This window comes from Juglans microcarpa x Juglans regia, chromosome 7S (assembly GCF_004785595.1).
Source record: "Juglans microcarpa x Juglans regia isolate MS1-56 chromosome 7S, Jm3101_v1.0, whole genome shotgun sequence".
Lineage (NCBI taxonomy): Eukaryota > Viridiplantae > Streptophyta > Magnoliopsida > Fagales > Juglandaceae > Juglans > Juglans microcarpa x Juglans regia.
This window is the reverse complement of record NC_054607.1, coordinates 19,596,193-19,608,805: the sequence shown is the minus strand read 5'-3', so window position 1 is coordinate 19,608,805 and position 12,613 is coordinate 19,596,193. Positions and strand designations below refer to the sequence as shown.

The window sequence follows — 12,613 nt, the reverse complement described above, 5'->3', positions numbered from 1 at the left end:
GCATTGTTGGAGGACTTCAATACTTGTCTTTAACTCGGCCTGATATCTCTTTTGCAGTGAACAAAGTATGCCAATTTATGCATACTCCCAAAACCTCTCACTGGAGTGCAGTCAGGCGTATCCTCTGGTATCTCAAATCTATAATTAATTTTGGACTATTTTTCAAGACTCAATGCAGTTTTCAGCTTCATGCATACTCTGATGCTGATTGGGGGGGTTGCCCCGATGACCATCCATCAACTGGAGGGTACTGCATCTACTTGGGTCATCACCTTATTTCTTGGAATTCCAAAAAGCAAAGCACTGTGGCTCACTCATCAACTGAGGCAGAGTATAAATCTCTTGCATCTTTTGCAGCTAAAACCATCTGCTTACAAACAATCCTTCGTGATCTAGGAATTTTTCTGCCTAAAGCTCCTACCTTGTGGTGTGACAACATATGAGCTACTTACTTCTTGGTGAACCCAGTATATCATGCCAAGACCAAGCACATGAATATTGATTTCCATTTTGTTAGAGATAGGGTGGCTGTCAACACACAACAAGTCTCTTTTTGCTGTTCTAATGATCACATAGCTAATGTGCTCACCAAACCAATTGTTGCAGAAAAATTTCATTATTTTCAATCGAGTCTCAATGTGGTTGACACCCCATTGGACTCGACTGGGCATATTAGACTTTAGTGACTCATCTACAGCACATTTTGACAAACAAATGGAATGCATACAAGGCAACTCGGCAATAACCATAGCCATGCACCACGCCACGTACAACAACATACCAATATTTCTTCTCTCCCTTCTAGAAGAAAACCGTAGATAAGTTTGTTAATAATTCTCTCAAGTTGTACAATAATATTCTCTTTTCTGTTTTCCGTATAGCCTTTCTATTTTACTGCTACTCTCTATATAAATACTAACATCTTTCAATGAGAATGCAAGGAAGTTCTTCTCTTCATTACTTTTACCAGCTATATTGATATATATGAAGGAAAATGCTACTCTTTCTGCTATTGACTCCTGCTGGAAGTTAGTACTTGGATTTTTTTATTTTTTATTTTTACTTTTAAGTAAATATTTTTTAATAATATTTTGATTTTTTTTATTTTTTTAAAAATATTTAAAAATGTTAAAAAATATATATATAAAAAAAACAAATTAAAAAAAAAAAAAAACCAGAAAACAATTAACTGGAGCCCCCACCAGGAGCTCCCAGCGGTGGGAGAGCACCACCCATATATAAATAATTGGGTGGGAAATGGAAATCCAATGCAGACTCAGACGGTCTCTTCGTCACTCGTGGGATCATAGCCGCAAGATGCCCACTGAAGAGCTCTTATCTGCCACGCATATATAATATAAGCATGAAAATGTTGATTGGCTCTCCCTTGCTCTTTACAAAAAAAAAAAAATTGTAAGGCTCAGTGTATTCCTCTCCACCCTTTCAGCTTCTCTGCCGAAGTTGAGAGAGAGAGAGAGAGAGAGAGAGAGCAGGCATAAGAATTTTGGTAATAGTCCAGCAAGTACTTCCACTTCCAGGTAATACGACCAGTTCTTCTGCAAAAATTACTCTTCTGACTTCTTGTATCTGGCCATAGTACACATCCCATACGTTATGCTTATGCGTATCATGTTTCCCGTCTAGCGTTTTCGTGTGTATATTTAATATGGTTTCAGTTTCAGAGTGTTTTTGTGCTCTGCTAATTAGTACCTGGGATTCTCTATATTTGTGTGTGTCTATCACTCTGTCCGTCTGAATTGCTATGATTCTTCTGACAAGAAAATATATGTCTAAATGGAAGGAGAACAAAGATAAATCTTGTTTTGCCTTTTATACGTCTTTCTTATACGTCTGGGGTCGTTTGTTTTTAAAAATGAGATGAAATGAGATTAAAATTAAAAGATAAATAAAATATTGTTAAAATTTGAATAAAATATTTTTTTAATATTATTTTTGTTTTGAGATTTGAAAAAGTTGAATTGTTTATTTTATTTTATATGAGAATTTGAGAAAGTTGTAATGATTAAATTAGATAAAATGAGATAAGATGAGTTGAGAGGAATTGTGAAAACAAACAAGGCCAATATTCATTAAGTTTATGGAGCAGCAATAATATAACTAGGGGTGAATATTTGCATACAATTCTATATTGCCAACAAAATATATATGTTTTTGGGGAATTTGAACTTTGTAATTCGGAAATATTCTAACCATAAATTGCTTACACAAAAACAATCTTACAAACTGACATGGCTCGATGTGATTCGTCATATTGTAAAGTTACTTTTATTATAAAGGAGATCTAACAGATCAGATGAAGTTATATCAATTTGTATGATTGTTTTTGTGTAATTCATTTATGGATGTAAGAATCCTCTTTGTAATTTCAACAGTATTTTGCTGGAAAAATAAAACCGGTTTTACTATTATTTTTTTCTTGGAACAATGAAATGGAGAAGGTAAGAGCTGACTAATGGCTTGTGAAATTTTGAAACTGTACGTACTGGTCCTGGAGTTACAGCTTTATATATCTATTTATTTATCATTATTGATAATCTTGAAGGGGAATTTATTGTGTATTTCAGTTGAAAGGCTGTGGAAGTAAACAAAGAGCTTTCAATGGAACATGCCTTTGTTTAATTGCTTGTTCTAATAATTGCCTATTTTACAACAAAAATCATGTCTTATCCAAAATCTATAAACTTATCTTTCATTAAAATTCTGATTTTCCACTTTTGTTTTCCTTTGCATCATTAAGATATGGAATCATGGATGTTGGAGGTAGAGTTGGTCAGATTAATATTTTTAGATGTCTTTCCTAAATTTTATAACCCACAACGAAAAAGATATAGAAATATGAAGTGAGTCATATAATATTTATTGTTACTCATGTACGTAATATTAAATGTTCAAAACATATTAATGATCTTAAGATTAATTTATTTGATGGGTTTTTGCAGTTGAAGTGTTTTGGTGCTGGGAGCCTCGAGAATTTGTTCGTACTCAATTCCTCATTGAAATTCCAAGGGGAAAAAGATGGACCATTTTTATGGACCAGGGAGGAACCATCTTTTCGTTCCAGGGCCGGTCAATATCCCGGAACCTGTCATTCGGGCCATGAACAGAAACAATGAGGATTACCGCTCTCCAGCTGTCCCTGCATTGACAAAAACACTGCTTGAGGATGTGAAGAAGATTTTCAAGACTACTACAGGAACACCATTTATGATCCCCACCACAGGTGATGTGTTCATTAATGTAGTTATAGAATGTATTTTTTGATGCAAAGGGCTTTCATGCAAAGCTTTGAACTCCATTGATTCTTAGTTAGCAGGAACGTCTGAGTTTCTAGTTTCAGATTGGCTCTTTTTTTCAATGCATAGAGACGTGTCCATATGTCAAAAGAATAAAACATGTATCATTTCAACTGATTGTAGTTGGTATTTTGAATGATATCATGTTTGAGATTACAAAAATTGTCGTCATCTTCATTATTTTTATCATTCCTAGAGGTGATTCCTAACTTTTATAATAAATTTGTTTGGCTCCCTCCCATCCTAGTAATTCCAGATTTAGGATGGAACTTCTAGAAATAGTTGTAAAAACCCGGCCCGGATGAACAGTCTTATCAATTTCTAGGTGCTTTTCTAAAATGCCAAATGCATACTTGTAATTTTATAGTAAAATTTTGTTGGTAGTACTTTCATCCTTACACGATTGGATTCCATAGGTGGATTAGTATTCAATTTAATCTATTTGATTACACTGTATGTCTCATTTATGTGCTACAATTTAAACAATGAATTTTTTCATTGGTTCAGGTACTGGTGCATGGGAGAGTGCACTTACAAACACATTATCTCCAGGAGATCGCATCGTATCTTTCGTCATTGGTCAATTCAGTCTGCTCTGGATTGATCAGCAGCAGCGCCTTAACTTCAATGTTGATGTCATAGAAAGTGAATGGGGCCAAGGTGCCAACCTTGACATTCTGGCATCAAAACTTGCAGCAGATACTGCACACACCATAAAGGCAATTTGCATTGTTCACAATGAGACAGCAACGGGGGTTACTAATAATTTGGCTAAAGTGAGAAAAATCCTTGGTAAGTGTTTTATCTAATGAGTTTTTCATGGTAGAGATTATTTGGAATGATATGCTGCCTTCACATTTGAAGTTATGAACCACGTAAACCTGTTTCGACAGTCAAGCCATGAAAAACATCTTGCTTTGGTGAAAACGGAAACGTCAGTCTGATATTTAGCTTGGCACGGTATCATTGTTCAATACACAAACCAAAAAGCGCAAGTAAAAAAGTTGACTTGTAAGCTATATTTTCTTGGAACAGATTTGGTGATGATGAAGTGTTTTCAGCAAACTCTTTTAGCAGATACCTCTTGCAGCCATGCTCGAGAACAGAGGGGACATACTTATGAATTAGGCTTTTTAAGATCATTCAATCAGCGGATACTAAAGCCTCTCCTTCATAGTGTAATGTTTATCATTCTATGTGGCTGGCCACATGTTGCATGGATGATAGGATTACATTAACCAGAGCCCTTTCCTCGTCATAATCTAACCATGAAGGCAGCTGCCTTTATACTTGAAATTCTTATTCTCTCTGTACAACCTATCAATAAAACAAAACTAGGTTGGTTTCTAATTTGGTTCATTATATGTTGGTCCAAATTCTAGTCTATAAAATTGCTTGTATATCTTGATCTCTTCCCAGAATATATATATATACACAGCATTGAATACTTAATTGGAATGCATCATGTTTTCTTTTATATGTTTGTATTGTGATATTTAATAAAATTCTTGGTTTTAGTTTTTACAACTTTGTTTTCTCTCGAACTCTCAGATGAATATAGGCATCCAGCTCTTTTCCTTGTTGATGGAGTGTCTTCCATAGGCGCTCTTGATTTCTGTATGGATGAATGGGACATAGATGTTGCTTTAACTGGATCTCAGAAAGCTCTCTCTCTTCCCACTGGGATTGGTATTGTATGTGCAAGCCCTAAAGCTCTGGAGGCATCTAAAACTGCAAAATCAGTCAGAGTTTTCTTTGACTGGAAGGACTACTTGAAGTTCTATAATTTGGGAACATTTTGGCCGTACACCCCTTCCATCCAGCTGTTGTATGGTCTCAGAGCAGCTCTGGATCTCTTATTTGAGGAAGGGCTTGACAATGTGATTGCAAGGCATAGCCGTCTAGGCAAAGCAACAAGGTGAGGCATATTTTGCATTTTTTAATTAGGTCTATTACTAGTGATCATTTTGAGAGTCTAGATTCCTATGTGAAGGTTGAATTGATGAATTCCGAGAAGAACATTGTGATGTTCATCTTCCTTGTACTCTTTCTTTAAATATGAATTATTGGTTTGATTGGTGGTTCTTAACTTAAAATGCAGGCTTGCTGTGGAGGCCTGGGGCTTGAAGAACTGCACCCAAAAGGAGGAGTGGGTCAGTGACACAGTAACTGCAGTTGTAGTTCCTTCCTATATTGATAGTTCTGAAATCGTTAGAAGGGCATGGAAAAGATACAATTTAAGCTTAGGTCTGGGTCTGAATAAAGTGGCTGGGAAGGTTTTCAGAATAGGGCACCTTGGAAATCTGAATGAGGTGTGTTAATTTTCAAAATCCTTAAATGTCTTTTATAACTGGATTGCATATTAGTATGGCATGTCCCTAATCTTAGTTTCTTTCTGCCTTTTAATATTTCTTGGTAAAATTCCATCCTAAATGATTAAAAATTACAGTTGGTAAGACATTTTTTCCTCATGAATGGCCCTGGTCCTTCTTTATCTGGTAATCTTTTTTCGTTATTTTCAGTTACAATTATTGGGCTGTCTTGCTGGAGTGGAGATGATACTCAAGGATGTGGGCTATCCGGTTAAGCTAGGAAGCGGAGTTGCTGCTGCTTGCGCATACTTGCAGAACAACATCCCACTCATCCCTTCCAGGATCTGAGTCACCTTTATGTAATTACTTTTTCTTCCATGGCTTCCTTCAGCTTCCTTGTAAAAAAATGTATAATGTCCTCTACTTGCACTCTTGAGGCTCACCAAATTCCCTATTTAATATACAATGCTTCTGGCATTGTTCCTGTATTTGGACACATCTTTAAGTCCAATTGTCTGTTCTATTGACACTATTACTATGTTGAGAACATTAGATTCATTTTGACCTCACTTGGATAAAGCCTGCTAAAAGATTAATAAACATGTCTCTCTCTCAGTGCCAGTACCATGATCTCTATGCAGAAAATCTAATCATCACCATGTATTAGTGGATTTGGATCCTCTAGAGACCCGAACTCTCTCTCTCTCTCTCCCATTCTGGGCACTAGAGTTTGGGTAGGAACTCTAGGAGATCTTAATCCTGTATTAGTACCTCTATTTTTTCTCACCAACCCTGTTCTTCCTCTGTTTCCTACGTAGCATCCTTGCATATTTTAGCATGCTTGTTTCACCTGATCCTTCAATTTGACCCATATCTTCCAGTACTTCCGTTTCCTTTAACATCACCATCAGTTTCTTTTACTTGTATTTTTTTTTTTTTTTTTTTGGTATTTTGGTAGTTTTTCTGCTTTAATATTTTGTCTCCACCATCCTCAAATCACTCGGCATGTCTGTATCTTTCCTTGTGTCTAGATCTTAATATTTTCATTCCTTCTGCTACAATCGCATCAGCTACTAATTCTTCTCATCAGCTACTATTCACTATTCCACACCTCCACATCCTATGAAAAACACCTCACACTCTATTGCAAAAAAAAAAAAAAATTGTCAGGTGTAAAGTGTAGTGGTGCATAGTGTATAGCAAAACCCATCTTAAGAGGAATTTTTTTTCTTTCTTCTGCTGAAAATAATTGGAGTTTCCTTGAAATTAATGTACAAGAATACAGCCATTTTGCCTTTTCGTCTTTCTTGTTGAATCCAGAGAAAGTTGTAATTCGAAGCAAAAATTGAACTGGTCCTGCTTAAGAGCACAACCAGCACTGTTGTTTTCTTTTTGTCTTTTTTCTTTTCTCTTTTTAAATGTGCTATATATATGAAAAGATGGGTGATTGTGAAATGGGTGGAGGAAAGGAAATTGAATTTACATACGTTCTGCTCTACATCAGCTACTATTCACCTTCACACCTGACAACTTTTTTTTTTTTTTTTTTTTATAGAATGTGAGGTGTTTTTCATAGAATTCAGGGTATGGGGCAGTGAATAGTGGCTAATGAGAAGAATTATTCATATATAATATTCAGTCGACCACCTAATCTTTGGGCATGTCTCTAATATCCCACGTTCTAGTTTGGCATCCTAAGATGAGCATCATCATCTCAATCTTATCCTATTAATATATTCACAAAACACATCCAATATTGATTAATTTACCTTTTGCTTTTGCAGCATGTTGCCTCATTTTATTTATTTTTTGGTTTCTTTTCCTTAAAAAAATAGTTTGGATAAGGTGTATGCTTGCCGGAACATCCTATATAGTATATTAGTCAGAAACTTTTGTCCTACTAAAACAGTCCCCAAATACATGGAATTTGGTCTAACAAACCGCGTGCAGTCCCTCGGTTTCAAAATTATACGCACTCCTTTATAACCTTCCAATTCTCTTCCACCTCTCTCCTATAACCCAAAATTCAATGAGTTCCAATCAAGAAGATCATTTTGATCGTCTTCCAGATGCAATTCTCCTCCTCATCTTCAATAAACTCCTTGAAGCTGAGACTTCAATAAGATGCCTCTCAGTCTCTAAGCGTTTTGCTTATCTTATTCCTCAAGTTGATGCCATTTTTCTTCCCCTCCCTCTCCATGTGCCTAATCCAAAACCAAGGCAAGTCTTACCCATAAAAGTTCTCAAGATCTTTGTACACAAGTTGATCATAAAACCCATTCAATTCCTTCATCAAGTCATTTCTGCTAGGCACGCCTCAAACTTCAAGTCTGACCATTTCTTGTACTGTTCCCCTAATGAAGTTCTGAAAAACTTCAATGGAGTAAAAACTCTGCATTTAAAGCTACCTTATATTGACTGTGAGATGCGATTCAACAGTGGTGATTCGTTGCTCAAGTGGAAAGCTGAATTTGGTGAAGAGCTCAAGAGTTGCATAATCCTGGGCGCAACATCCTTCCAAAAGGGAACTTTTTCATCAAGTACCAATGGCAAAGGACGTGAAGAAGAAGGAGAAGAAGAACTTCTGCATCCATATTTAGCTGGAGAAGAGCTGAAATCCCGAATCATGTGGACGATATCTTGCTTAGTATCTGCGTCCGTGAGGCATTACTTGCTGAAACAGATCGTTGCAGAGTGTCCTGCACTTCAAAGAGTAGTTATCACAGATATAAGAAAGCAAGGGAAGCTTTGCATGGTGGAAGAACAGATAGTTGAGCTGAGGAAAACTCTGAGGGGAACATCACTAGAGTCGTCCTTGGAGAGAACTCCGATTCCAAAATTGCGCATGAAGCTGTGGTACAAGCCGGTAATGGAGTTGCCGGCATCCGGGTCTGCCATGAAAGGAGTTACAGTTATGCTCATCAAGCCTGCTGGTAGGGTGACAAAGGGAAAAAGTGATGGGGATTTGTTGGTGGGTGGTTTGGATGGAGAGGATGAAGAGAAGACAGTTTTTGGAGAAGCTGTGAGAGAGATGGTGAAGAGGAAGCCAACGTTTGTGATGGAAATGAGCTCCTTCTGAGTTTTCAAGTTGCATATTTCTTTGTTTTTGTATATAATGCAGTGCATAGAATAAGAAGCTTTTAACTGTTTGCTTTGATTGTTGGGATTAGAGTGAAGACCAATGCATATGTAAGTTTTAGGGAACAAAAAATACTACCAACTACTTGTCCCAAAAATTCAAGGAAATGAATTTCCTTTGCATTTGTCAGTAGCATTCAGGGTCATTTAGATAGTCAGATGAGATGAGATGAGATGAGTTGAGATGGTTTGTAAATAGTAGTGAGATTATTAATTGAAATTAGATGAAATGGGATAGTTTCATCTCACCTCTGTATCCAAATAGACCCTTAGTGAATACCGTTGAATGGAAGAGAGATGGATATATGAAATACGTTACGTAACATTTATTGATCACTTCTAATTGTTTGCGTGTATTTTATGGATAAAAAAAAATGGTTACAAAAGGGACTGCAAGATCACAAGCATCCAAAAGTAGTAAATACAATGTTAGAGAAAAAAAACAAAATGACAATAAAGATATCTACAAATCAAGTATCAAGAAAACTTAGTAATACCAGAATACGAAATGACAACAAAACAAAAAGAGTGTATAAAAAAAGTGTAATGGAACTAAAACAGTACAGATCAAGGAAAAATGAAAGGATAATGACAAGGAAGAGACATAGTGAGTATCTCTTTTGATATGGAATCTTCAAGCCGGCAAAACATACATACAATGGGCAAACATGGTCAGTTGAAAGGAGTTTGGCAAAGAGGCATGCCAAGCACCAGCTTACTACATTTAGATGGTTTTGTAAGTTAACTCTCTTCTAAAAGGGTTTTAGAGCTTTTACAAGGAAAAATCCTCTTGGAGTTTTTAGTAAACCACACAAAACACAACAATGAAAGATCCATGTGATGTGAGACAAGTACTTCAGCCAGTGGAAGTTCCAATAGAAGAAACCAAATTTGAAAATTGTCAGAGATTTTATCTGGTACTAAGTATGGACACGTGTCAAGTAATGGATATATGTTACAAAAGTTTTGCAAGTAAGCCTCGTTTATTTTAGAGATGAAACATAAAATTTTGAAAATTTTTCTCAAATTTTGTATGGTCGGACACTCTACAAACAAACACCTATTTTTTATCTCACCTTTTTTTTTTTTTTTTATCTAGTTCATCTCTCATTATTTTATCTATGTTCATTAATTGTACTATACACAAAAAGTTGCCAGTGGAGCCTCTCCTTTCTTTCTCTCTCGTGTTCATCTTTCGACAACAAAGCCTGCCAGTGGATAATGTGCTTTTAGCTGTCTGCTATCTGCTTATCTCGTACGGGTCATCTCCCATTAGTTGAATTAACGCTCGTACCCTTGTCTATTCAAATATCATTTTTCTCATACGTGAGAGCTAATATTAGTGGGTCCCAATTTTTCAAATATTGTTTCATAAATTATTACCCAAAAAAATACACAATAATTAGTGGGTCTCAGTTTTCATTCTTTATCAAATACTAACAAAAAAGTCAACATTTTCATCTCATTTCTATAAATAAGCACACGCATTTTAACAAAATTATCTCATCTCATTTGTGAAAACAAATTATTTGAAGGTTCGTGGCAAGTAGGGATTCTTGCTTCACAAAGGTTTTGTTGAAGGGGATGGTTGCAAATGTTTTGTAATCAAACTACTTGTAAGTTTTCTTCAAATGGTGGAATTGGGTTATTCTTCAGGGATTACTTCGGAGATGTTTTATTTTTAAAGAGTTCTTTAAATAGTTTCATTTGTTACCAAAAATTATTGTCTTGTAGTTGGTTTAATGCATATGGGTTGTTCTGAAATTTATTGAGTTAATTTGGCCATAGATTAAAATTGGGCAAAAAATTGTGGCATGCACCTATTCACCACCTCAGAGCTTTTTTTTTTTTTTTTGATAGAAAATCACTTCATTTCATAAAGGCATAACAACTTGAGATAGGTTACAATAGTGTTGATCAATGAAAATTACATTATCAATGATAGGAGGAACACTATTCCACCAAATAAACATATCTTCTATAGACCAGGCATGTCTTGCAAGTCGATGGGCAGCCTCATTTGTGAATCTGCTGCTATGCTGAATACTTCACTAAGAAAAAATTTGCATCAAACCTTTTACATCTGCTATCACAGATCGTAAAACTGCATTGGACTCAGATGATTTGTTAACCTCTTCTACTAGGAAAAAACAATCACTTTCGATAATCAGCTTAGGGATACCCAAACTCATGCGCAATTGAAGTCCTCTCAATAATGCCACAGCTTCAACTTGTTCTGGTTCTAGAAAAATAGTTTCCACTCCACTAGCAGCAAAATCAAAGAGGAGAGCCCCATCAATATTTAGCTTAAGACAATCTTCTAGAGGAGGTGACCATCTGTACACCAGGCTTTTAGAATTATGAAGCCCCAATTGATGCCTAACCACAACACTATGCAACTTCTTTGTAAAAGCAAAGCCAATAACTTGTTGAGGTGGTAAAGCAATTTGTTCATTAACCATCTTGTTCCTTCTAAACCAAAAAGCCCAAACCATCAAGAAGAAATCAGCCAGTTCCTCAGTAAAGCCTTTGAATAGAATATCCATTGTAGCAGTGATAAAAGATCTGATTTGGCCTCCATTTTGAAAAACAGGAAATCTACACATTAAAAATTCATGGATGGAAGGGCATAATATCAACACATGCCTCAAGTCCTCAATTGGATGTTGACAAAAACAGTATTGCCCCTTTATATCCAGTTTTCTCTTAATCAGATTGGCCTTAGTTGGTAAACTGTCGTTACATGCCTTCCAAGCAAAAACCTTAACCTTATGGGAAACTTTTAACTTTTATAGAACAGTCCAGAATTTTTTCATCAAAGCCCCATTAGAGGACTCCCCATGTTTAGATTTTCCTTATAAATCAAATCATGTCATATTAATGGTGTGAAATGTATTCCCCCACGTCAGCTTGCAAATAAAAATCTCCTTTTGAGCAATACATCTTTTGATTTTTTTTCTTTTTCTAAGCTCCTTCATCTCTCATCCTTTTGGCTCTTGGCCTTTCGTGAATAGATTCATATACGGTGATGAGACTAATCTAGTTTAGAGGAAGTATTATGTTAGAGAAATATTTATTTTAAATAAAAATTTTATAAAAATAAATTTATAAATTGACGATGCTTAACTTAAGACGTTATATTATAAAATAACATAATTTATAAATATATTTTCCAAAAATTTTTAACATTCCTAACCCTTTCCGTTGCCCTCTGTCTTGGCTTTTGACAGCACAACCGTTTGAAAGAGCCCGCCCCAGTGCCAGGATAGTTATAGCAAATCAACCATAGGCAATTGCCACTTGGGAAAAATCCAGCAACTCAAAAAATTAGACCATAACCTACAAACAAATATATGTATGATTGGTAAGGGGCCCACTGGCATCTTCCCATATGCTGCTACTCTCGCTCCTATTGGCCAAACTCTTTACATATTTAATTAATTAATGAACCACACACCCTGTCATAAGAATAAGGTTTTTGTTTTCATTGTCTTAACTATCATGTGTCAACAAATATCACACATTTATGACTTTCTATCCAAATTTAACTCACGCCATTTACATTGCATTAATATCATGTTTGTATGTTAAAAGATAAATATTTTAGTCATAAAAAAATTATATAAAATTAATTCATAAATTGGCATGACTTGATATGAAATATCAGATTGTAAAATTACTTTTATTATAAAATAGATCTACCAACTATTAAAAGGATTGCATTATAGCTACCAACTATTCATATTGAGGAATTGTCTCGATTATGGTATTTTCGAGTCTTTTCTTTTGGCATCCGAAGGATTGGTGGTTGGCGAGTCTTGTGGTGCGACGCGTGGCGGTCTTGGATGG

The 12,613-nt window shown here is 35.6% G+C and overlaps 2 protein-coding genes across 2 annotated transcripts; both read left to right on the top strand.

The window, feature by feature from the left end:
* Positions 1–1,365: 1,365 nt before the first annotated feature.
* LOC121241569 (serine--glyoxylate aminotransferase-like) lies at positions 1,366–6,158 on the top strand. Its single transcript, XM_041139391.1, has 6 exons — positions 1,366–1,538; positions 2,961–3,241; positions 3,822–4,106; positions 4,866–5,232; positions 5,416–5,626; positions 5,837–6,158. The coding sequence occupies exons 2-6, from the start codon at positions 3,037–3,039 to the stop codon at positions 5,972–5,974; spliced, it is 1,206 nt and encodes a 401-aa protein (XP_040995325.1). The 5' UTR covers positions 1,366–1,538; positions 2,961–3,036; the 3' UTR covers positions 5,975–6,158.
* Positions 6,159–7,236: 1,078 nt separating this feature from the next.
* LOC121240254 (F-box protein At4g18380-like) lies at positions 7,237–9,075 on the top strand. The gene has a single exon (XM_041137647.1). It carries the CDS (start codon positions 7,656–7,658, stop codon positions 8,703–8,705), a length of 1,050 nt encoding a protein of 349 aa, XP_040993581.1. The 5' UTR covers positions 7,237–7,655; the 3' UTR covers positions 8,706–9,075.
* The last annotated feature ends 3,538 nt before the right edge of the window (positions 9,076–12,613 follow it).